The sequence below is a fragment of the Peromyscus leucopus genome, chromosome 3, assembly GCF_004664715.2.
Source record: "Peromyscus leucopus breed LL Stock chromosome 3, UCI_PerLeu_2.1, whole genome shotgun sequence".
Taxonomy (NCBI): domain Eukaryota; kingdom Metazoa; phylum Chordata; class Mammalia; order Rodentia; family Cricetidae; genus Peromyscus; species Peromyscus leucopus.
In genome coordinates, this window is record NC_051065.1 from 22,610,704 (window position 1) to 22,637,285 (window position 26,582).

Below are 26,582 nucleotides of genomic sequence, written 5' to 3' on the forward strand. Positions count from 1 at the left end.
TTTTCTCTCCGCCATTTCTACACTTGATCTTAGCCAAAGGCCCAGAAATGATTTTCCCATTTCTGAAAGAAGGGTTCAGGAAGGATCCTACTCAGAGCAATCTCAGGTGTTTTCCCAAGAAGATCAGTAATTACTTCTGAATTTTAATTCTCTTCAGTTATTGTTTTCATTGTTGACATTGAATCTCACGTACAAATAAAGTGTGTCAAACTCTTCAGGTTGTATCATGTTACCATCACAACTCCAAGCAATGTTCCTCCTTTTCCTTAGTCTATTATTTTTCTAGTCAATACAGGGCATTAGCACTACCTCTAGTAGGATTCCATTTTATTTATGTATTTAGAGAGAGAGAGAGAGAGAGAGAGAGAGAGAGAGAGAGAGAGAGAGAGAGAGAGTTGTGTGTTTAGGTGTGCACATGCCACAGCATGCCTGTGGAAGTCAGAGGACAATTTTTCAAGAGTCAGTCCTCTCTCTCTTTCCACCATGTAGGTCCTAGGAAAGGGAAATCATATTGTCAGGCTGGAAAGAAATCAGCTTATCCACCAAGTCATCTCACCTAACCTCTAAGGTGCTTTGTATTGTATGCAAAGTTTAACATCACATGGAAGTTGTCAACTTTTAGAACAGTGACATTGGGGGACTGGATAACTTTGCTGTGGGACTGACTGTCCTGGACAATTTAGAGTATTCTGAAGCCTCTCTGTCCACCATCAGTGCATGCCAGCACTAACTAAAACCTATCTCTGAACGTTACTGTATGACCTCTGTGAGTTGGGCAGTACCTCTTCAGCTGAAAGCCAACAGCCTACCTCTTTGGGAAGCCTCAGTGTGAGATTGCAAAAGCAACTATGCAGCTAAGAAAAGTGAGATGTGGCAAAGGAAAACTTGTCTCCTCTGGCATGAGGGTGAGGCTTTCATCTTCTGACGGGAGAATTGAGCCTGGTACACATATCTGCACACTCATCAAATGCATCTTCATAATAGCAGAAGAGACACAAAACCCTGCACCTAGTGCTTACAAGTCAGACAACAGGAATGAGAAATGGGGTTGATAATGACCTATGTGACCTCAGTAAATCCTCTGGTCTTTCGGGGCCTCATTTATAAAATGGAGACATTTGAAATTACCTCACTGTATTCCTGAGATTAAATGAGATATTGTCCAAAAAACTAGACAAAGAAGCATACAAACAATCACTCACTAAAGAGAAGATGGTGCTACTATCTATCAACACATCTGTCTTCATCTGCTTCATATATGTGCATCTGTTTTCTCCACTAAAACACCGACAGACAGAGTTCTCTCAAGGACATGTGTCAACAAACAAACAAACAAACAAAACTTTAGAGAAAAGTGCTAGCATGTGAATTAAAATGTAGTCGTCTGCAACCAGATAATACTTAAAATAAAACTGAATACCAGCACTGAGACAGGGAAGGGAGCTGCTGGGATTGGAAGGAAGACAGAGGAGTGATAAAGATATACCCGAGGCTTTGCCTGACAACCGGCCAGTTCAGCTGAAGGAAATAGAATTACTGGATCTTAAAACTGGACATTGATCCTATATTTTAGTAGAAGGCAGAAGCTGTGTATGATAAAATGTACAGAGGAAAATATCATGGCTATTTTAGAGATGTGTCAAAAGAAGCATAATAGACAGGAGCAAGAACTATGGAGTCATGGGCCAGGGTTCAAATCCTGGGTTGGCAAGCTTATCGCTCTGAACATCGCTCTCTTCATTCATTTAATGATGACCTTGGAAACTTAGGTCACGGAGTAATTGTGGGGACTGAACTGCCACTGTATGTAAAGTGATAGAGCCCTTGACTGGCCCATGGTCAGTGCTGCAGAATGGTTCGCCAGTGTTTCATTAAAATGTTGTTATCCCTTGTGAATACAAAGACTGAAAACATTGCTTCCTACTAAAGGAAAGTCTCCTTTCATAAAGTGACATTTGAGTCAATGTGTAACAATGAATATGGTTGAGCAAGTGGAAAGGTCTGGAAAGCCATCACATGCCCACTCAGCAAGAGACCAGACACAAAGAGGAAGTAAACGTATTTTTCAAGGACTGAGACAGATCATGGTTTGTTTTGTTTGTTTGCTCATCTGTTTTAGAGACAGCATATCATTCTACATTCCAGGCTGACCTGGGACTTAATACGTAGGCTAGGCTTGAGTTTAGGGTAATCTCCAGAGTCAGCCTCCTGTGTACTGACATTGCAAGCATGAGCTATGATACCTGATTTGTATTTATTTAACCATGGCAAATTATTTTTATAGCTTAATTCAGGTTTTAAAAGGTTTTAAAAGGTTTTTTCAGATAGCCCTATGAGAATGTTCTGTCTGTTTTTAAAGCAGAGGCAACAGATGCACAGAGAAAGCCTAAGCTAGAGCAATGCTGTGCGGCCAGCGAAGAATTGTAGGGAAGATTCAGAAACAGTGCAGCCAATTTATATCTGTATTTCTTTACTAAGCAAGTTATTAGGACACGAGTTAAAACTTCAATTCAAATACAAGCAGCACAAACATAAATATGTGAGCTATGTGAGCACTGGGAAAAGAAAATATGAACAGACAAACTGAATCAAAGGTAAGTCTTGCAACCAGGTTTTACTTGGCTTAGCAATGATCTAATCATAAGACCTAAAAGCACAAACCTACACTCAGTATTAGTTTCTCTTGCTATCATGACTCCAGCCCTGTTTTATTACTAGTTTTTGTTTTGATTTGTCTTCTTGGTTTCAGGTGACAAAGTTTAAATAGCATGCATGAGTGTTTGTCACTCATCTATTGAGGTGGCATTGAAGTGTTCTCAGTGTTCTCATTCCATGTACACTGGAATATTTTCCTTGTTTGATGCTGTTCTCCAATGCTCCGTTTGTATGTAATTACTCCTCTTCTTTCATTATCTCCTACTGAAAGACCCATCTGTCCTGGCCTGTTCTCACCTCCTCAGTGTCACTAAGAAATTCAATTCTCTGTGCAAAGACAGCATCCTGCACATGTCTCTCTCTGGTCCTCACTACAGTATATCTTCCTTGACTCTTCTCCATTCATCAGTACAACAAACTCTAGGAGTTCCACATCGCTTAAGCATCTTTAATTTTATAGGGCAATACTTGACACCATTAGGAACTCAGTTTAACCTGGCTAAAATGAAATAGACTATTTTGTTCGTATCATGCTTCAGATCCCACTTTTACTCCATGGCTCTGTGGTCAGGCAAAGATCAGTAATCAAGTGACTTTCATAGTCTAATCATCTCCCATAGATATCCACATAATGATTTACAATTCTGTCATGGATTCTCTATTCTGTTTTCATTGTTTCCATGACATTTTCTTCTTGCAAAGCAGGAATTATGTTTTTGTTGCTAGAAAAGTTATAACAAAATCTATCAAGATTGATTATATGTTCATTGGGTCATGATGTCATAATGTGGTGTTACCTTGGTGGAATACAATGACAAGTAAAAAGTCAGCAAATATCTAATTATGGCTTACAAAATGTAAATGCCTTCTAGCTCCAACTGTAAATAATAGCCCAATAACCACTACATTTTGTGTGAAACACATGGCACTGCTGCGGGGAGTACTCTAAGTGATAAAAATTAAAGGGAAAAAAGGTCATTTACAGTAAATACTTACCATCTGCTCCCTCGCAGGGTGGCAGGCAGCATCATGATGGAAACTTAGGTACTGTTCCCACCCAGTCATAAATTGTTAAAGAGAACAGATGATATGTGATTTTACAAGTCATTTAGTAAACAGCCATCCCTAAGGCAAAGAGTTCATTTCTATTGAGAGTGTTCTGCCAAAGGCAAGACGGTGAACCATAATCCAAAGCCAAATGGAATCATCCATCTGCTTTTATCTGTATCAGAGGCCACTCTAGTTGAGCCACTCTGAAGGTCTCCTACAGGGCTGCCTGTTCATTTGAATAATATGCTAATTCTCCGTCAAAATGTTCTGTCTGAAGTGCTAAGCAGTGTAGAGAAAATCACACCATAGTCCAGTCAGGGGAGAATAGAATGTAAACAGTGTGAGATGAAGTGGATGCCTGTGTGTGTAAGAGGAAGGAACACAGAGAAAGAAATGAACACAGACCCAAACACAGCCACAGAGAAAGGGGTGAGAGGAATAGGAGTAGCAGAAAAGAGGAGGTGGAAGAGAATAATGGGAAAGAGAGAGATGTAACTAGAGAAAGGGATGATTGTACAGATGTTGGGTCTCTAGGAAATTAAAGATAGCTTTTCATTGGTGTGATTCTCTATTGTGGTGATATTGTGTTCCCCAAAATATTGTGCATCCTAATAAACTTATCTGGCTTAGAACAGCCACTAGATACACATAGAGGCCAGAAAATGGTGGCACACGCACCTTTAATTCTAGCACTCCAGAGGCAGAGATCCTTCTGGGTCTCTGTGAGTTCAAAGCCACACTGGAAACAGCCAGGCATGGTGACTCACGCCTTTAATCTCAGGAAGTGATGGCAGGAAGAAGAAAGATATATAAGGTATGAGGACCAGGAACTAGCCTGGTTAAGCTTTTAGGCTTTTGAGCAACAGTTCAGCTGAGATTCATTCTGGATGAGGACTCAGAGGCTTCCAGTCTGAGGAAACAGGATCAGCTGAGTAATTGGCGAGGTGAGACTGTGGTTTGTTCTGGTTCTCTGATCTTTCAGCATTCACCCCAATACCTGGCTCCCAAGTTTGTTTTTATTAATAAGACCTTTTAAGATTCATGCTACACTCTTTTATGATTTTTTGCAATAAACATGCATTTCCTTTTTATAATCAGATAAAATATAAATTTTATAAAATTATATCAGAAGTAATGAATTCAAATGCCTCAAAGTATTAGTTTTCAAGAACTGGAAGAAATGCTTGGCAAGGAGGGTGCACAGAGGGTTAAGAGATGTGAAGCTGACTCTGGGGATATGTTAAAAACATCTTCAGATATGGCATATGTTAAGACAAAGAGAAAAGATGATGCCAACCGTGAAACCCAACAAATAAGGAAGTAGCAAAATCAACAGACATGAGGAGAGAAGAAAGCTGCATAATAAGATTCTCTCCTTTCAAAGTATATTTTATTTAAAGCTAGTTATTTTATTAAATTATTGACCTTACTCACCTAACCATGGCTCTACACATGGACTTCCTCTACAGAGTCAACCCACCCTCCAAGATTAGAGAAATGCTATCTGTGGGAATACTCAAATATATTGCAAGATCTTAAGACAATTCCCAGGGGGAGTTCCTCCCAGGAAGAACACCAGTACACTTTGAAAGGCACCACCGTCACTCACATGTGTTTATAGGCATATTCTGTAAACCCTGAAAGGCAGTGGGAACACAGGGGTCCAAACAGAAAGACCTATTTTAATGATCACTCTTGTGTTCCTTCTCAAATCTGCATTGCTCTGCTCTACAATGGTTCTCAGATTTCAGATGGTGCACAGGAACATAGGTCTCCTGAGCTTCCAAACCACACACATTCCTTCCGTTGCTTTTCTTCCACGTGAAGCAGTTAGTGGCCCCTGGCTACACTGTCTTACGTCTCATCAGTGCTGGCAGCAGGAAGGAAGAGCCCCTGCTGCAGCACAGAGAAGGAGACATAGTCTAGGGAGCCATTTTTTCAACATCCCAGTTCCTCCTGTGATGCCTAGAACAGTACTGTGCATAAGAACACCTTGATGTTGATTTTTTTTCTGAGTCGGTAAAAGCAACTTTTCATTCCTGACATACTGCTCACTCCTCAGCCAAGCTCAGGATAAGAGGCTGAGTGTCACTGTTCTTAGTCCCTTGTCACAGTGACTTGTCCCAAGACACAGCCTGGGAGAGGGCAGTGTGGCGAACCCTAGGTCACTCACAGAAACAGGCATCCAGGCTTTCTCATTATAATCATCTATCTCCATCCTCCAATTGCTTTCAATTTGAGGTAAGCCAGCACTCCACATCTACGTATTTTACATCATCAGACATAGCCAAAGTCAAATTGAAATACTGAAAAAATTGCACTGTGTGGGCCCAAATTACTTAGAGTCAGAGAATCTGAGCTTGCTTCACCCAGCAGGGCTGCACAAGGAGATGATTTGGCCACAGATGTGTTTACCAGGTATTTGGAAGAGTCTACACTTGACTGTATGATCTTGTGCTTTGATCTTGCAAGATAGAGATCTTTTGCCTCTCCCTTTGGCATATTTTAAAAGCCCTTTTGAATAAACCTCTGGGTGGCTGGATATTGACCCAGGGCCCTCCTGAAGCTATCCTGTGTCTGTCTTTCTCCTCGTTGTCTAGGCCTATCTTTCTACCTAATATTTCCTCATTTCTCTCTCCTCCACCCAAGAATCCTTCAAAAGGTGGGAGCTAGACTCCCACATTGCACCTGTACTGAACACACACACATGGTTTTTTCACATCATCCCCTAGAGAATGAAGCATAACAACTATTTGCAGAACATTTACATTGTATTCAGTGTCATAAGTAATCTAGGCAAGTTTACATTTTACAGGGGGATATATGTAAATAATATACAATTAGTATACCATCTTCTATACGTGACTTCAGCATCTACCGATTTGTGTATCCAGAGTGGGCCCTGTAAACCAATATTTCAGGATACTAAGAGCTGACTAAGCTGGCTTCAGCTTTCTTTCTAATAAGAGGTTTACTGGTATAACTATAGTAATATAATGCTATGGGGACACTTCACATTTTCCTATCTCTTCAGAAAGAAGACATGCTATATAACTAAACATAATCTATAAAGTAGTGTTTCCAGTTCTGTTATATCTTATGAAACTCGTCTTCACAATGGTAGATGGATCAAAAAATTATGGCACAGTGGAGAATCACTCTGAGGATCTACAAACTTAATTAAGGTCAGCTTGCCCCAAATGCTAGAGTGTAACATAAAGAATTTTTTCATAATTTCAAAGGCATAAATAATGTTGGCAGTTTCTCATATTTTTATATTAAAAGATGAAGAGATCTCAAAACTATAAATAACTTCTTTTTTTTTCTTTACTGCTGCACCATTTTTATTTACTTATTTATTTTATTTTACAATACTATTCAGTTCTACATAACAGCCACAGATTTCCTTGTTCTCCCCCTTCCTGGCCCCTCCCCTTCCCCCAGCCCACCCCCCTTTCCCACCACCTCCAGATCAAGGCCACCCCCGAGGACTGAGATCAACCTGATAGACTCAGTCCAGGCAGGTCCATTCCCCTCCTCCCAGATTGAGCCAAGCGTCCCTGTATAAGTCCCAGGTTTCAAACAACTATCTCATGCAGTGAGCCCAGGACCTGGTACCACTGCCTAGATGCCTCCCAAACAGATCAAGCCAATCAACTGTCTCACCTATTCAGAGGGCCTGATCCAGCTGCCCGCCCCCAGCCCTTGGTTCATAGTTCATGTGTTTCCCTTCGTTTGGCTATTTGTCCCTGTGCTTTATCCAACCTTGGCCTCAACAATTCTCGCTCATATAAACCCTCCTCTTTCTCACTAATTAGACTCCCAGCGCTCCACCCAGGGCCTAGCCATGGATGTCTGCATCCAGATTCCTCAGTACTTGAATGGGGTTTCTGGCACAACTATTAGGGTGTTTGGCCATCCCATCACCAGAGTAGGTCAGTCCCGGCTGTCTCTCGGCCATTGCCAGCAGTCTTTTGTGGGGGTATCTTTGTGGATTTCTGTGGGTCTCTTTAGCACTTTGTTTCTTCCTTTTCTCATGTGGTCTTCATTTACCATGGTTTCCTATTCCTTGTTCTCCCTCTCTGTTCTTGATCCAGCTGGGATCTTCCGCTCTCTTTCCCTCGACCCTCGCCGTTCATCGCTCCCACTCATGTCCAGGCTGTTCATGTAGATCTCATCCACTTCTCTGTCATTGGGTGATCCCCGTGTCTTTCTTAGGGTCCTGTTTTCCAGGTAGCCTCAGTGGTGATGTGAGTAGCAGTCCAATCATCCTTGTTCCACATCTAGTATCCTCCTATATGTGAGTACATACCATATTTGTCTTTCTGAGTCTGGGTTACCTCACTCAGGATGATTTGTTCTAGATCCATCCATTTGCCTGCAAACCTCATGATGTCATTGTTTTTCTCTGCTGAGTAGTATTCCATTGTGTATATGTGCCACAATTTATTTATCCATTCTTCAGTTGAAGGGCATCTAGGTTGTTTCCAGGTTTTGGCTATTACAAACAATGCTGATATAAACAAAGCTGAGCAAGTGCTCTTGTGGTATGATTGAGCATTTCTTGGGTATATGCCCAAGAGTGGTATAGCTGGATCTTGGGGGAGATTGATTCCCAATTTTCTAAGAAAGCGCCATATTGATTTCCAAAGTGGTTGTACAAGCTTGCATTCCCACCAGCAGTTCTAAAGAACACTTAATTCATGAATGAGAAAAATGTTACCCTAAAATCTAGTCCTTTCATCCACACAATTATACATTTAGAGACAGTTATTTAAAAAAACGAAAATACTGAGGATTTTATCCAGTTTGTAAATTCCTTAGCAATGCAAATTGTTTATGCCTTTTGTGTACTAAATATATTTTAATTTTTATAATTACATTATTTCCCCTTTTACTTTCCTACCTCCAACCTCTTCCATGCACCTCCTTGATCTCTCCTCAAATTCATGGCCTGTTTTTCTAATGGTCACAAATATACACATATATTCCTAAATATATAATTACAAATTATTTTATACTTATTATCTCTCAAACATTTGTTTATTAAATGGTTGTTTGACTAATTATGTAATTATATGAGGCAGTAATTTATCATAAAACAAAATGGTTAACCAACAATCTTCTGACATAGAAAAATTATATAACATAAACCTCATTGCTTAAAGTGTCTTAATGCTGCTATCTAACAGATATGTGGCTATGGGAAATTACATTTAAAAACATTATAGTGAGAATAATAACATCTGTCTCATGAAGTTTTTTCAGGATAAAATGTATGCTATATGTCTGATTACAAAGAGTCCCTTCCCACGGCCAGTGTCTAGTGAGTGTCAGTTAATGTGAAGTGAAAAGTCAGTGTAGCCATGTCCAAAATGACTTAGACTAGAGGAGAAACTTTGTATCTGGGAAGTATCTTTAATATTGTTCTTATTCTCTACGAGAAGCCATGTATCACGTGTCTTCATCTGGGGTTGTCATAGGTGTGGAACTGTGTGGGAAAACACCGTCAAATAGCCACGGTTTAATAGTTTTTTAATTTTTCAGTGACTATCTGTTAATGACACAGATGTGTCAATGAGTGTGTGTGTGTATGTGTGTGTGTAAGTGTGTGTGTATGTATGCATAGAGTGTGTGTGGAGTGTGTGAGTATGTAATGTGAATGTGTGTATAGGTGTGTGAGTGTTGTGTGAGTGTGGTGTGTGTGTGTAATGTGTGAGTGTGTGTGTGTATTCCACATGAAATCTGAAGCTTTAAAGGATTTTTTAATATGTTAAAATCTTAAGAAAATCTGAAACACATCTCTGCCTATTTGCACAAATCTGTGTTCCGTCTGAAACTCTGTCTTCAATAAATATTTGCATGACCTAGCATTAAGAGGAAAAACAGACACTTCTCAGAGTATGCTTGCCAATGAGAAAGTAGTATCTATTTGTTGTAAAAGTATTTTCAAGTGTAATTCCTATTCCAGAAAGACAGAGGTTGCCTAGCAACAGTGTGCATTTATCAATACGGCACTGAAAAAGCTTAGCCCCACATTGATGATGGCAGTGTCTGTAAATCTGCAAGTTAAGTTTCAGGCTTTAACTATCACAAACATGTCCAATCAAGTACTTTGCATTTTTGCAAGTATCAGAATAAAACAGAGAGAGATCTAATCGGGGATTTGAATGAGGATGTATTTTGTCAAGTCCGCATGAAGACTTTAAAGAAAGTAAACTGACTCTAAGCTCTTCAAGCCCTGAAACTGTGCTGTGATTGTTTATATGACACACACTCCCCATCTCTTTTTGCTTTATACAGATGGACCTTACGGACTTCAAGTTAATTCTGACAAAGGGCTAAAAGTGGGAGAAGTGTTCACTGTTGACCTAGGAGAAGCCATCCTGTTTGATTGTTCTGCTGATTCTTATCCCCCCAACACCTACTCCTGGATCCGAAGGTCTGACAATACAACGTATGTCATTAAACATGGGCCTCGTTTAGAAGTTGCATCTGAGAAAGTGGCCCAGAAGACCACTGACTACGTGTGCTGTGCTTACAACAATGTAACTGGAAGGCGCGATGAAACTCATTTCACCATCATCATCACTTCCGTAGGTAAGTGTGTGAAAGGTCAACCCTTTATAAAACACAAAAGCACGCCAGCCTCGATTTCCCAAATGCCTATGGAGAAGAGAACAGAATTTTGCTGTTGTTTGAACAGTCTCTTTTCTCAATTCACTAAGCCATGAGGCTTGAAGAATAAAAAAACAAAATATAGGGAAATTCAAATGATAGCTTTTGGGGAGCTATGAAGAGTCAGTAAATTACCTCTAAGTATGTGTTATTGCTTTCCTTATTTTACAAGCAGGGACATAAAAGGAACAGACTTCTCAGTTAAGAGTTTATGTGTATTGTTATGTTGGGTTAGAAGGACAAATAGGGATGAGTTGGGGTCTTGGTTTTCCATTTGTTCCTTGGTCTTCATTGGTTCCTCTTCAATCCCTGATCAAAATGTAATATGTCAAACATACAGACAACTAAAGAACATCTTTTGCCTTATAATTTACTATATTTTTATAGACTCAACCAGCTTTTCATCATGTAGCTAACTGAAACTCAGTTTAAAACAAGCTGTGAGTGAGTGAGTGAGTGAGTGAGTGAGTGAGTGAGTGAGTGTGTGTGTGTGTGTGTGTGTGTGTGTGTGTGTGTGTGTGTGTACCAAAGCATATATGGGATTGTTTGGTGGGATCCATGTTTGGTGGTATCATGTTAGACTTGTTCTTTTTACTCAGTGCAAGTGAAAATACAGATATACTATGGAGTAGTATATTACAGTTGAGACTTACTTCCCCACTTCTTAAACTTTCTGCATTAATACTCAGCCAGGAAGTGTTCATAATATCAGAAGCCCCGGGTATTTGACTGAGATCTTATTACCAAAGACAGCTACAGTCTTCCTGTCAGGTAATTGTCTTTAGCAAAGTCTCAAAAACCTGTTTGACCTGAACACAGACTAGCATTTGTTATTGCAGTAAATAAGGAGAACAGGTGCTGATTTTCAGAGTGATCCAGGATTGTCAACATTAGCGGCCTCATTGTGGTCTCCATAGCTGTTTCCCAGTCTTCAATGTTCACAGAGCTTTGACTCCAACAACAGTAAAAAGAGGAAGAAAATCACTAGTGCGGATGTGATGTGTTCAATGTTTCTGTTTCAAAATGAATGGATTTCTGCAATACAGATTAAACACACACAAACTGACACACATGACCATTGCTTACAAGGTCATCTGAACACAGATAGAAAATTCATTCTGACAAACAAGCTATATTAAGACTTGTAGGGAATTTGAAATCATTTGTAAGAGTGAGATGTTTGTGTTTAAGATTTTCTAGAGTCAAGTTGAAGTTTTATGTCTCCAGAGGCAACTTGCAGGAAATAGATGAATCTCTTTATTTTTAATGAGGCAAAACTATATAACTGCTTTGAAGTCTCGTCAATAAGATGTAGAGGAGAAAGGAAAAGGGGGTCAAAGATGATTCCAGGGTCACAGACATGGAAAGAAAATAGCCAGGCCAGGAAATAATCAAAAGTTATTGGCGACTTTCAGTTAAGGAGAGGAAAGCTAGAGAATGTGACAATTAGCTCTCTGTCTTCAGCCTGTGTGAAGCGAGGCAGATGGGGACTTCCACCTCTGCGGGCTGTGATTCACATCTAATTTGAGATATGATTAATTGACCTTTCTGTGACTCAGTGCAGATATCTAAAGAAAACAGAGGCAATTGGCAGAGTCATACTGCAAATGCATGGCAAAATAGCATCTGAATTCAAAGCCTTCCTTTTTAATGATCTTAAAAATTCTATTCTTTTTAGGTCATTAAACTATTTGTGTGAATGTTGTCCTTTTAATCAATATATATAAGATCATGAGTATAAAGCAGTGTGTGTGTGTGTGTGTGTGTGTGTGTGTGTGTGTGTGACAGTAGTGATTTGTGTTCAGTAAATACTTTAAAATACGGATATCTATATTCAAGGTAGTTTTCTTTGAATAATTTTCTCAGCTAATTTAATGCATAAATATGCAAATACTTTGTCCACAAGATATACTCTTTCCTACTTATGAGAAACAGTGAAATATCTATAGCCAAAAATAATGTCAATTTTTTTCAAGGAAATAATAGGCATTAGAAAATAACAAATTAGCATTTATATTTGAAAGTAGTAATTTTCTACCTTAATTAAGGACTTCTTTGGATACCGCTATCCATATTTTAAAGTATTAACTGAACCTAAATTACAACTGTGACATATATATGTGTGTGTGTGTGTGTGTGTGTGTGTGTGTGTGTGTGTGTGTATGAATGTAGCCATCAACTTGGAATGTAAAGTTTTGTATTTAATGAAGATATTCAAGTGTATAATCACAATTCCCTAAGGACATGTGGACATGGTTTAAGAAGTATCTTTAATATGTGTGTTTTAGATTTATATGTAATGTGGATAAATCAATCATTCCAAAATTATAATTCGAATCTTTTCATTAAAAAGTAAGAAAGAACATGAGATAGAAAGAAAAAACGGTTAATTTCCCCTATTTAGCTACAAGTCTCTCAACTTTGGGTCAGTTAAGATACAGATTGAGATACAACCTTAACCTTGACTTCTAGATCCTGAGACCTTTGATGATAGCTGCTTGAGAACCTACCACAGAATATCTGTCAAGTGGGGCCATGAAGAGTGTGGAGGTAACACAGCCCAGTATGGCATCTTCATCTCCACAGGGACATGAGGCAGCTGCCATAATTAGTGAACAGATTGGATGGAAGAGTTCTCGGGGCTCCATTCCCATCTAGAAATAGACACACTGCCTATGTAGCATATGGCTGTCCTGTGTGGAGTGCAGCCTCAAACAGCAGGGTAGCGATACCATGGATACCACACCTCTCACCTATATTTACACTTAACATGTTATTCCATTTTATTTGTTTGCCTAAGGAGGGAGCAAATATCATTTGCACTCCGGCTTTGGTAAATGAGTCCATCGTGTTTAACTAGTGGGAAGGATGGTATGTGATACACAAACGAGTAACATAAACTCTGAAAGGAGAGAAGGGAGCTCCTCCAAGTACTCAGACCTGCATTGCAGGTCCCGATATACTCCCCAGGCAATAAGACTAGAATTTCCCTACTGTTCTATTTTCAAGGCAGAGTTCTAGAAGCTCATTTATCCAAAAGCACCCTTGTCTAGGGCTGAGACTGCAGCAATGGTGCCCTTAGATGTGTATTCTAGATGGAGAGACAGGAACAAGAGCAGAGACCTATAGCTCTTTAGATGAAGGATGAAGAAAGATCATTTGTTTTCAGAAAAGGATCTGTGGAGAGGATGCTGGCCTTCACTGCAGCCAGGCTTTTGGATCCCAGGGATTGGTCCCAACAAGGTGGGTCTCTGATCGCAGAAGAGTAGAAGCCAACGGGAGGCCATGAGAGGGCAGCAAGGAAGAAGTCAAAAGAGACGAGGAGGAGGAGGAATGGGAAGGTTGTGACCCTCTGTGGAAGAGAGTCGACAAATTGAATGCCTTGTCGAAGGAAGGAGAAGTTAAAAATGGAGGACAGGAATATGTGTCCTTTGTGTCTTAGGATAAGACAGTCAATTATTTTGTATTAAACCTCTTGCCAGGTTTAAGAATCATAGAAGCACTTGACAAAAGTGGATGCCAGAGTGAATCAAGTATAGTTTGAAACAGTCATCATTGACATATTTTTATTTTAAGAAGAAATTTAAAAACATCCCAAAGTATACTAAAATGTTTTTCTGAATAATCAAATAAGTTAGCACTTAATTATGTTTAGAGGTTCTGAATTTTAACAGTGTGGCTGTTGTGAGGTGAAAAGGCTGAAACATTTGAAGTTTGGTGTTAAAACTTGGAACTTTCTGGGGCTGGAGAGATGATTTGGCTGTTAAGAATACTTGCTGCTCTTCCAGCGGACCCAAATTCAGATCAGATCAGAGAGTTCACAACTGCTTGTAACTCCAGATCCAGGAAATCTGATGGTCTTTACTGGCCTCCACAGACCCTTGCACAGAAGTGGAATACACACACACACACACACACACACACACACACACACACACACACACAAATAATAATAATAATAATAAAATCTTTTTTAATTGGAATTTTCCCAGAGTCTCATGACAAAAGAAAGAAGAAGCTAGGGCCTTGGTACTAGCCTAGGGGAAATATGTCTCCCAAAGGGAGATGATCCTTTCAACAGAATGCTTCGACACTGGTGAGTTAACCTATGGTGACATTCAACCATGATGTGACAAAATTAGACTTCAGATAAATGTGTGATTAAAATCCAGGTCAGCAGAGAGATCACTCGCATCACTAACGAACAAGCAGGGTATTAATATAAACATTGGTGGAGAGTCAAAAGGATCACAGAGACCCCAAAAGGGCACAGAATTTTTCGTGATAGGAGCCGTCCCTGTCTCAGACTTAAAGAGGTCATGAGAACAGCAGTGCGTGGTCAGATTAGAGGGGATAGCATGGTTTCCATAACCTGTCTACTAGGATCTGGAGTTTGCCAGCTATGCCACAGTCGAAAGAAAAAGATGAGACATTTTTAAATGACAGTATTCTACAGGGGAAATCAAGAGGATTTTAGATAGCCCCATAGAGGGAATAGGAGAGGATTAAGGGTTCCCCTCACTTTAACTCCATGGGGGAAGAAGAAGGTGCTGGCTTGGCATTTATTGCAGACCTGAGTTACCACTATATTCCTCATGACACCCAGATTCCCGGGCTGTGTCCGCAACGGAGATGGCATTACATAAATTCAGTCCCCATCAGTCGGGGAAGACAGGCAACTGCCACCAGTCATTCCCACATCAATATCAGAGCTGCTTGTGAAAGGTCACAAACTACTTCCTCCTACACAGGTTAATAAATGACTAGGCATATCATAGCCCACAGCTGATATTAATGCAACCTCAGTCAATACGTTGTGTCAAACAGCATTGGAAAGAGGCAGAATGCAATACTAAAAGCCTGGGATTATCCCCACCATTATAACCTAGGTGACTTTTGCAGGACTCAGCTTCCTCATCCAGAAGAGATGATAATAGAATTGCTCTCTAATAACATTACCAAGGTGATGCAGTGACTATGGATCATGCATCCTGAGCACAGAGCTCGGTTTGCTGTAAGCATTCAGCATGTGTATTACAGCTACTAGCACCATGCTTAATACAGTTCCAGTAATAAAAGGAATGGCCTACAAAACAAAGTGACTTTTAGTTGCAAGATGGAATTCTACATTTTAAATTTTATTGTATTGGTGTCTGTGTGATGTGTGATGTGTGTGAGTGTGTGTGTGTGTGTGTGTGTGTGTGTGTGTGTGTGTGTGTGTGTGTGGCACTGCACATGTTCCACAGTGCTCATGTGGAGGTCGATTTTCAGGAGATGGGTTTCTCCTTCCACAGTGGGTTGCAGTGTTAATCTCAGGTAGGTCTTCAAGTTTGTACCGAGTGCTTTTACCAGCTGAGCCAAGCCATCTGGCAGGCCTGACTTTAAATATTTTATTGAAACTTGCATGCACATGTTATTTGGGAACTGGCATTTCTTGATTGGTTAAAATTGGTAAAGTATATTTGAAATAAGCACTCTTCTCACATCCTTAAATGGGTACCACTGTGTCCCTGGAAAGATCACTCCCAGAATCATTAAAACAGCAAGACTGAAGGCAGGGAGAGCATCCTGCATCCGAGGGTGGAGAGACAGTGAGCTGGGACGGACACGGCAAACACAAATGAGAAGTGTGACAGGAACAACTGTCTGTGACTAGGACGTGACCTCAGTATTTCCCGGTTATCTTGCCACATCTCCAAGCACAAATGTCCCCAGGGAGTTTGGAGATTATGTTTTAAATCACTGTGTCCCATCCATGTGGGGATGAAGGAGAGAATGAGAGAGAGAGAGAGAGAGAGAGAGAGAGAGAGAGAGAGAGAGAGAGAGAGAGAGAGAGAGAAGCAGGCAATGGTGTCTTACTAAAGTAGATAACAGTCATAAGCATTTCAGATTATATAGTAATTTATTACTATTTTTTAGGGCTGGAGAAGCTTGCACAAAAAGGAAAATCACTGTCCCCATTAGCAAGTATAACTGGAATATCGCTGTTTTTGATTATATCCATGTGTCTTCTTTTTTTGTGGAAAAAATATCAACCCTACAAAGGTAGGTTAAAATTAGAAAAAAATAATAATACATTTTAGAAACATTCCAAAAATATACTTTACTGTGTTTTGCCCTCTCTTTTCCTTTTAGCTATAAGGCAGAAGCTAGAAGGCAGGTAATGTATATGTTTCTGTGAAAATAACTTTAAATTCTTCCCTCAATTATAACGCCTGATTAATACATCTACTTATCTTTTCAGACCAGAGTCGGAATACAGAAAAGCTCAAACTTTTTCAGGTAATGGTCAGGCTGGAAAGGAGTGTTATCCACAGCAATGTGTGTTAACTAATCATCGGTGTTTATTGGGGATATTTACAGCTTTGTAAATGACTGCAATAGAATTCACAGTCCCTATGTTGTTCAGTGTCTCCCCTTTACTAAGTACTGCCTCTGGGGTGGTTTTCTGTGAGCCACACAGGTCTGTAGGATAAGCTCAGGAAGGACTCTCAACTCCACAAGCAGGGCAACGGAAGACCAGAGAAATAAAGATGAGTTCTGCTCCATTCTCTCTCCTTAGCCCTCTCATCATTAGTCTGTAAGAGCAGAGGGAGCCTTTCGTAGTTTTGGGAGGATGTACGACTCTGGCAGCCCATCCTAAGGAGAGGAAGAAATGGAGGAGTGATCGGGGCAGGGCTGCTCCTTTGTCCCCAGCCAACCCTCACTGTTGTTGACTCTGTCCTGGGTTGTTCGGAGTTAACGTTGGAGCTTATGCTCAGACGGCGCTGTCGCCAAGAGCCAGGTTTCGGTCCTCTATCTGCCACATTTTCCTTGGGAAAATTATTTTTCTTAACCTCAAATTCCTTATCTAAATAACAGGAATAAAAATTTCCTCCTGGAGCTGCTATGAGAATTAAAATAAAATGATGTGAAGAGCCTAATGTGACTCTTAAAAAAAAAAGAAAGAAAGAAAGAAAGAAAAGAAAATGGCTCTTCCTCTTATCTAGTCCTTTTTCTCTTACTACAGTAATTGGGTGTCACAGAGGGCAAGGGTCCCGAGACCTTCTGGCTCCTCCCAGACACCTCCACCCTCTTCTTTTCCCAGATAAAGCTTGGGTAATGTTCCCATTGTGCTGCAGTGGGTTTTATGTGTCTGTGTAGCTTCTGGCCTTACTCCTGTCTAATGTTCCTGTTAGATCTATCGCAGCACAGCAGATATCATGGGTGGATCAAGGGTTGCTATGACCTCCAGGCTAAGTCCTCAGTGTTCTTGAATCCCTGATCCTGTCTGTATATTTAAGAATGGAATACAAAAATCCACATCAAACCTTAAGAATAATTGGTCAGTTTCAGTTTCTTTTTTCCTCTTGAGAAGAACTTGTTCCCCGAACCATTCAATGCCAATAGGACCATATGGCACTAGGGAATATTAAATGGTTTCATGCAAATATCACTTGAAGCAGACAATGAAGATAAGTTCTGCAACTATTCCTAAGAAATGAAAATAAAAGCATGAATGTTTAAATATCAAAGGAGAGCATTGCATCTCTAAGTCTGTCGTTTTTCCTTTCAGGCCATGAAGATGCTCTGGGCGACTTCGGAATATACGAATTTGTGGCTTTTCCAGATGCGTCTGGTATTTCCAGGGTTGGTTTTCCTAGTGGCTATTGACCGAGAAGTAGAATTCTGCTTCCCCAGAGGTGTAAGCAGCATTCGTTGAAGGAGGAGGGCAGTAATGTCCAGTGGCTTCACTGGGCCTCACTGCATTCCACAGTGTGGTCTCACTGCGTGCAGAGATTTGTGGAGCTAAGGCATTTTTCTTACTTTTCTTCTTTTATAGAGACAGTAAACGTGACCCAAATAAGGAGGTTACACTATTTAATAAACACTCTTTACCGGATATAGTCTATGAATAAAGAAGTAACTAGGTTGACTAGAGAGAGAAAAGAAGAACAGGGGACCAGGAGTCCCTGGCTTAAATTATTTCATGCTGTTTCAGTGACCTCAGCCCTTCACTTTCTAGAACTCACTCTATTCCTCAGTTTCCTTCCTTTCTGCCCCCTAACTCTCAATAACTTTTCAAAGATATTCAGTCACATCCTTGCTTGTCATAAGGGTGTTGTCATAGAGTAAAAACCTAATAACAGATGGGTATATATCTTTACTATTACCCTAAAGGAGCACTCATTTTTAAAGGTAGGGGCTTTTACAGTTGAAACCATTTGTTTTCAGTCAGTCTCTTTTTTAAAAAAATTGTAAATAATCAGTTTCATGCAGGATGTGTCCCTGAATTATTAGCTCATGAGCACTCATAGGTTTGTAAAGGACAGGTTTTTCCTCTGTCTCCTTATCCCCCTATAATAGTCCACTTGGATGGAACCAAAAATGAATTGCTTGCTTCTGGGTGTTCTTTCTTCCATTTTTTAGCAAAGACCTATTTGCTATTAGGAAATGGCCCCTTTGTTTTAAGCATTCTATCACCCTGTGTGCTTCATCCGGTGAGTTTCCTGGCCACAGACTTTCTTTCAGAAATGTCCTGTGAGTAATGGAGAGGAGTTGATTGGATTTCCTCCTCCCCGAGGGTGAGTCACCCACACTGTCACAGATGAAGAGGAGACACACCTGACAAAGGCTTTGTGGTGCCCTATTCAATCTTAGACAGGAGTGTTTCCCTCTTCACATCTACAACCAAAACGACGAAATAAATAATTTGTTGATCTGTTAACTAAAGACCTTCCACAGTGCCATAAACCCCCTTTTAAGGTGTAGCTTCAGAGAGTAGAGCAGTGGGATGAAGAGCTAAAAGGGCATACTGAGTTTTGAAATGAGTTTCTTTATTCAAAAATGCACACATTTTATTCCTAGTACTTCATTATAAAGGAGTGAGAGTTATGTAAGAAATTTACATTTAGCCTGGTGATTAATCAGTACACAGACTGGGGTATTATTTGAGGCCCCTGCTGCCTCCAAGTACCTTAGTGTCCAGGAACTTGAAGCAGAGAAATATGCCCCTGAGCTGCATCTCTGAGGCTTGGCTTAGTTCTGTAACCCACGGCATAACTTGATTTGGGACCATACTCATATCGAATCAGAAACCTCCTGAGAATTTCGCTGACATTCTAAGTTGACCATGCCATGTGCTTTGGGGATGAAGTGAGAAATCAAAGCGAACAGCTGGAGGAGGAAAAGAGGACAGTGGTATGGGGAGAAGGAGCTGAGTGAGAAGCCAGGATGGCATCTACTTGGGAAGGTTGGTAGCCCAAGGCAATGAACATGAGAAGAAAACAACAATTAATAAAAGAAAACATCTCAAACTTGTCAATAAGAAGGGAAATCAATGTAATTGCTAACTTATTCGGATCTTAAAAACCAAAACCACCTCTTTGGTTATTACAGTACATGTAAGATGGATTGCTGCTCTCTTTACCCATTGTGCATTTCATTATCAATTTAGCACTTCTTCCAGGGGTTGGTCAGAGGACAAATGCATAAAATTAACAACTGTGTTTTTATTCAACAGTTCTAACATTATATCATATATGTTAGCATGCATCTACCATAGCCCCTGACCATTTTCATGCCAAGGAAAGTGAAGTCAATCTCAATTGTAAATGCTATCAAAATCTCAACATAAAATGACCAGAGAAATCATGGCCTGTGGCCATAGGACTTCCCATGAGAACTTTAGGAAGAGGAATGAAAAGTTCCCCAAACCACATACAACAAAGGTGTCCCAGTATAGCCTGGCAGCTCAAACTGGAAAGTGAATGTGTGCCTCAGTCTTGCCCAGAGCAAACACATCCTAGGGGTGCTGTGTGGATGTGAGATGTGAAGATATGTAGACGTGCGATTAAACTGGGGGGTGAGAGGGAAGGAATACCAGGCTGACAGTAATCCAGTAGACAATGCTTACAGAAAGAAAGCAACTACAGAGTATGAGGAATGGGAGGAAACATGTAAAATGCAGTTCGACCAAGTATAGGATGATGTTGAGCAGACAAATCCACTACATTCCCTTCCATGTTCAGCCAAGCCTTTAGTTTTCAAAGCCGTTACCGTAACATTAAAACCAAAGCGTCACTCTGTCATTTTAATCACTTGCAATATGATGAGGACTTTTGACTTCACATTTTTCTTTCTGTTAGGCCACGCTTGCATGTGTGATTGACAAAAAAATGTCCAAAAGAACAATTAAGATAAAATATAACAGTTACATGTGCTCTCTGATTCTAAGCTGCCAAGCTGTTTTTTTTTTTTAATCTCCCTTTTTGCTACTTTTCTCCCTATTATTTATTTTCTGTACAATGTTTCCAGCTTTCTTCTTAAATGATGAAAAAAGTGGTAGGATTGTCAAGCTATTCCTGAAATAAATCAACAACATAGTCTGAGTGCAGGAAACTGTAGCAAGGAGGCAGTCACATTCCAGAGGTGGTGAACATTCATTCATCTGTTCTGGCCTCCTCAAGCTGTGGCATGTTTCCAGTTAATCTTGGGCTAAGTTTTTTCTTTTAATGTGCTGTGTTTTCTAGATGCCAAGTAGGTCTGCCCCAGCCTCTGATGGTGTGACAGGGCAAGATTTCCACGGAACCATTTATGAAGTTATTCAGCACATCCCTGCCCAACAAGACAATCTGGAGTAAGTCTGAATCTGCATTGGTGGGTACAATGGAGGATCTCAAAGGTCAGCTTCTGCTTTCCTGAAGGTTTATTGGAACCCCCTCCCCACCGCCGCCGCCGCCAAATACTAAAACAGGAAAGTGTAGCTTCAAAACATGTGAAATTCTTCAAGATATATCCTCATTTGAAAATAATTTTGAGAAATGGAACAGGCAAGTATAGAAATATCACCTAGAGCCATGCACATGGGCAGGTAGACAAGAAGCAGAGTTCTGCAATTGCCTGTTGCGTATGTTTCGCCTGTTCAGCGTGTCTCCGAGAAATCCACATCTGGGTATGAAAGGCTCAGTCAGGCCAGGGCTCAAGCCGTCTTACTTATCCTCATGACTTTGCAGTGACCATCGTCGTTTTATAGCCACAATGCTCCGTCACTAAAGATGAGGCTGTCAAAAGGCTACCGGGGGAGAACGGTACAGGCACATCTTTCCATTCGAGGCTGACTATTTCTGGGTACATACGACTGATCCACTTACCCAGTTAAGCTCAAGGCTGTTACTAGAAGACCTGTCTCTTCTCTGCCATGGAGGAGCTAAGCCCACAGTCTTTGGAAATAATGAAATCAACTTCTGTTTACGTGTGTGTAGCTGCCTGCAGGCCTAACTGCCACAAATCATCTTCCACCCTTTCTTTAGCTGTCATTTGTTGACTTTGAAAAGAATGTCAATAACCACACACAGGAACTTCCCCTCTGGCAAATGGAACAGTTCCCACATTGTAATTCCTGCTCACTTCTGGGTGAATATTAAAAATAACAGCTAAGAGTACAGGGGTGCAGTGAGAATTATCTGATAGAGAAAGAACCCACACACAGGGCCAATGCAGTTGTTTTAGAGTTAAATGTGTGATGAGAAACTTCGGAGGGCCCCGTCAGAGAAAATGCTCGTGAAGTCAGGTAGATGAAAAATAGCTTGATTGATAAGTATTAGCTGTGCTTAGTTAGGGCGTACAATATAATGTTTTGGCCCATGGCATAATGATCAAATCAGGTTAATTAACATATCCATATCCAGCACTCCTGAGATCATGTCTATTTTCTAAGACTGAATCCAGTGAAAAATAAACATAAAACTTACCCCAGAGCTGGGGCATGGTTCAGTTTGTAAAGTCCTTGCCACGAGAGCATGAGGGCCTGAGTTTGGATCCCAGAACTCATGTAGAAAGTCTGGTAGAGCAGCAAGCACCCTGAACCAGAGACAGGAAAATCCCAGGAATGTGTGGGCCAGGCAGTCTGGCCCATCAGCAAGCTCCAGGTTCAGAGAGACCTTGTCTCAAATACTTATTATAAATATTTGTTTATTTACTTATAAATAAATAAATAAGTCAGAAAAGCAATTGAGAAAGACACTTGATGATGACCTTCCCCCTTGCATACACACACACACACACACACACACACACACACATTTGCACATGCACCCACCCAAATGTGCATGATAACACACAGGAACACATCACATTTATTTATTTATTTATTTATTTATTTATTTATTTATTTATTTATTTATTTATTTATTTATTTTTGGTTTTTCCGAGACAGGGTTTCTTTGTGTAGCTTTGCGCCTTTCCTGGAACTCACTTGGTAGACCAGGCTGGCCTCAAACTCACAGAGATCTGCCTGCCTCTGCCTCCCAAGTGCTGGGATTAAAGGCGTGCGCCACCACCGCCCGGCTACACATCACATTTATACATCACATACATACACATACACACACACATAAAAATTTTTAAGATAATTTTAAAATCTCTCCAGTTTAAATTTACTTGTTTTTCTATATACTCTGTGTTCTAAGTATCTACTTTTACTACTAGAATGCTAACAAACCAATGGAAACTTAAGATTTGTCTTTTAAGAAAGGCTCCTAACACTGAAATGAATGTAAAGTTGTGAATATAGCGGGTATAACTTCAGGATACAAAATAAAGTAAATGAGTTAATTTTACTTCTCAAAAAGCTAATAGTTTTAAAAATTGTTCTATGTAAACAGATGCCTGTCTGAAATGAGAAAATCCTCAAAAATCCTTGGTCCGATAAAAGTTTATTTCAGAAACAATTTCTGGTGGTTGAAAACAAAGCGAATACTTTCTCAAGCAAAGAACTATTTTAAATTGCCCCTGAGGCCTCGGGGCTTGAGTATGCAGTCACCCCCAGAACATCAGGTCCTGCGCCACTCCAGTCCCAGTGCTCACCCTCCACACTGTGCTGCCCAGACCCCCACTCCGCTCAGAGGCCCCGGTCTTCCGAGACCTGTTCTTTTGTTTTGTTTCTCTGTATGTGCTCCAATGGCTTTCTCTTCCCCTTGACATTTGAGTTTGCCCCTCCCTCTCTCTCTATTTCAATAAGACTACCCCACTCCCATCTACAATTCCTTTTTAAAGGGTGTGAACATGAACAGCATCTCTACTACACCAAGTAATAAATTATCCCTTTCAAGTTTTTCCTTCTAACTCATACAGTCAGGAAGCAAACATTTCAAAACTTTTCTTTTCTTTCTTTCTTTCTTTCTTTTTTTTTTTGTTTTTTGAGACAGGGTTTCTCTGTGTAGCTTTGCGTCTTTCCTGGAACTCACTTTGGAGACCAGGCTGGCCTCGAACTCACAGAAATCTGCCTGCCTCTGCCTCCCGAGTGCTGGGATTAAAGGCGTGCGCCACTACCGCCCGGCCCTTTTATTTTCTTTTTAACACAGACTCATGCTACCTATTCTAATTTTTTTTTTTTAAAAAAAGAATACTTTAAGTATTTTCCACCAAAAATTATTTTGTACCTCTTTACATAAATCCACAAATATTACCAGAGTCTTTGGGGTGTCCCAATGAGAAGGATTAAAGAACACCCAGTCTTTTCAGGATTTTGTAATTTTGTAGACTCCTTTTTGCTTAACAAAAGAGCTTTCATAAAGGAAATTCTTTCATAGTGTAAATGTTGCCTGCAGATGCAGAGATGGTTTTTGTCTTCTGATTGCTTATGGTTTTCTCTATGTATCAATTTCATTAATAATGAGCATATAAGGTGTTGGCTCTGTCCCATCCCTCTCTTCCAAAGTGAAGGAGCTAGTTCTAGGGGAAGAATTCTAACTAACTGGTTTCTCTAACCTTTACTGAAAATCTTTTCTAAGGTAGGAAAACTGGTTAAGTAATTTCATTCTTTGATCCTTAGACTGTTTTTGTTTGTTTGTTTTTTAGTACATGTTGACAAATTGGACTCCTGTTTAACAAATCAGTAAATTGATCTATTCATATGCTAGTACTCAGCTCAATGATTTGTTTGTTGAACATAGAGTTGCATTTACTGAAATATTATTCATTGATACCATTAAATGATCTTGGCCCAGTATGTTTTAAACCCAAGTTTTGTTGTTTGTATCTTTTCAAAATTTTTTATTCAGTTTTTTACATAATATATTTTGATCATAATCTTTCCAACTCCTTCTAGATTCTCTCCATCTCCCTACACATCCAAATTCATGCTTTCTCTCTCTCTCTTTCTCCCTTTCTCTCTCTCTCTGTCTCTCTGTCCCTGTCTCTCTCTGAAAAAAAAAAAAACAACAGAAACAAAAAGATCAAGTAAAAAGATAAAAAATCAATATGACAAAAAAAAAAATCCGGAGTCTGCTTTGTGTTGTCCAACTACTCCTGGGCATGGGGCCTGCCCTGGAGTGTGGTTGATACACCCCACTTACACACCATTGGAGAAAACTGGTTTTCCCTTTCCAGCCAACATCAATTGCAAAGAGCTTCTTGGTTAGAGGTGAGACTTTGTGTCCACTTCCCCTTCTCGGTGCTACAGTTTCTGGTTTGAACTTGTGCTCATTGACAGACTCTGTGAGTTCATGTGTGCATCAGTCCTGTGGTGTCTGGAAGACGCTGTTTTCTTGGCATCATCCACCACCTCTGGCTCTTAGAATCTTTCTGTCCCCGCTCTGCTTAGTTCCCTGAGCCAGGAGAGGACAGGTTTGATAAAGACATCACATTTAGGGCTGAGTTCCCCCAAAGTCTCTACTCTCTGTACAGTGTCCAGTTGTGGGTGTCTTTGTTAATTATCATCTGCTGCAAGAGAAAGCTTCTCTGATGGGGTTGAACAATGTGCTGTGTGTGGATATAGTGATACATCGTTAGGATTCATTTGATCGCTGTGTTCTTTTAGCAGAATAGCAGTAGCAGGTTTCCCCAGGCCCATCAGCTATCTAGTATCAGACTCTGGGCTACTTTAGCAGTACCAGGATTCTGTCTCACAGAGTGGGCCTTAAAACAAATCAAAATGTGGTTGGCTACTCCCATGGTCATTATTATCTTGAAAACTAGACATTTAGATAATTAAACCTTAAGTTCCAAAATTTAATTATCTACAAAACTATTTTTTACCCTTTATACTATTGATTGATCTAGTTTTCTTAAATCAGCTCAAAACACTCATATTCTTCATCTTCACAGCTATCAAATTAAAGTAGTTAAGGTTCCTTTACCCATAAACCTAGAAATCTGCAGAACATTTAATACATTTATGTATCTCTTCACCAGGTGAGATCCCATGAGCAAAATGGTATATTGGAGTGAAATAATATTCTGAGAGAAAACATCTGGAATCCGTGAAGAAATAAGGCCTCTGCAGCCTCGGTCACACTTGTAAATGCAGAGTAGAGGTTCCTATGCCAGCTCACAGGCAGGTTTCCTGACACACAGGCTGTGTGACCGAGGAACATGGTGGGACTATTCCTCTGTGGACGCTGCTTATCAGTTAGACTGGGAGGAAGAAGACAAGGAGCTCCGCAGCCGCTCTGTAGGCGAAGGCTTTCCAGCATCCCAGTCAGCGCTCACCTACGCTCCACTCTCATCCACACTGGCACTGCCCTGTGCCACCTACGAACTCGGAGACTTGACCTTTGTGCATGTTCGTGATAAGCTTTGTTCTGTCACATGCTCGTTACTGTCATGATAGCAAAACACCTTCTTCTGCCCCAAACGGATTTCTTGCTATTTGTGTCACAAACAATTAAGGATGCTTAACACAAAAGTAAGTCTGTGTTGTCAATAAACTGTGTTGTCAATGGTGTTTTTGCGAAGACTGGCAAAATGTTTAAGGAAATGGCTTGGTAAAGTCTCGTTTTCATTTTTGTTCAAGGAAAGAATAAATTGAAATAGATTGTTCTGCTTTGCTTTTACATAGCCTTGATTCTTTAGATTGTAAGGTCTTATTTTAAAGTCAGATTGAAAAGTTAAGATTTTTTTATTCTTATTTTCCATTGTGCAAATAAAATGGAAAATTATTAAAAACCAAAACCTATTCTCTCATGGTTGGCTACTTTATGCAGGAAAAGAACATTTTAATGTAATTTATTTTTTTAAATATTTGAAGTGAACCACTATGCTTCTCCTGTCTTATATTTTCATAAAGGCATATGGAAAAAGTAAAATCAGAACTGAATCTCACAGTTCTTCTCTGTCTTCTAGCTCTGCCACATTTACAGATCTTTCTGATGAAAAAGTCAATCCTTGTTACCACAAATCCTTTCTTCTGTGCTTAGTAAAAACATGAACTACCCTAT

General features: G+C 40.1%; 1 protein-coding gene across 2 annotated transcripts in view; it reads left to right on the top strand.

Moving 5' to 3' along the window:
* The window catches only part of Hepacam2 (HEPACAM family member 2), a 38,868-nt gene extending 12,683 nt beyond the window's left edge, over nucleotides 1–26,185 (top strand). Inside the window, exons 4-10 of one of the 2 annotated variants that reach the window (XM_037203520.1) lie at nucleotides 10,009–10,305; nucleotides 16,303–16,428; nucleotides 16,519–16,543; nucleotides 16,628–16,665; nucleotides 17,939–18,012; nucleotides 20,895–21,001; nucleotides 25,558–26,185. In XM_037203520.1, the coding sequence (XP_037059415.1) occupies nucleotides 10,009–10,305; nucleotides 16,303–16,428; nucleotides 16,519–16,543; nucleotides 16,628–16,665; nucleotides 17,939–18,012; nucleotides 20,895–21,001; nucleotides 25,558–25,561 (671 nt within the window). In that variant the 3' untranslated portion in view covers nucleotides 25,562–26,185. Of the gene's footprint in view, nucleotides 1–10,008; nucleotides 10,306–16,302; nucleotides 16,429–16,518; nucleotides 16,544–16,627; nucleotides 16,666–17,938; nucleotides 18,013–20,894; nucleotides 21,006–25,557 lie in introns of those variants that run through there. The other variant, XM_028869870.2, reaches the window with a different exon arrangement.
* Nucleotides 26,186–26,582: the final 397 nt, after the last annotated feature.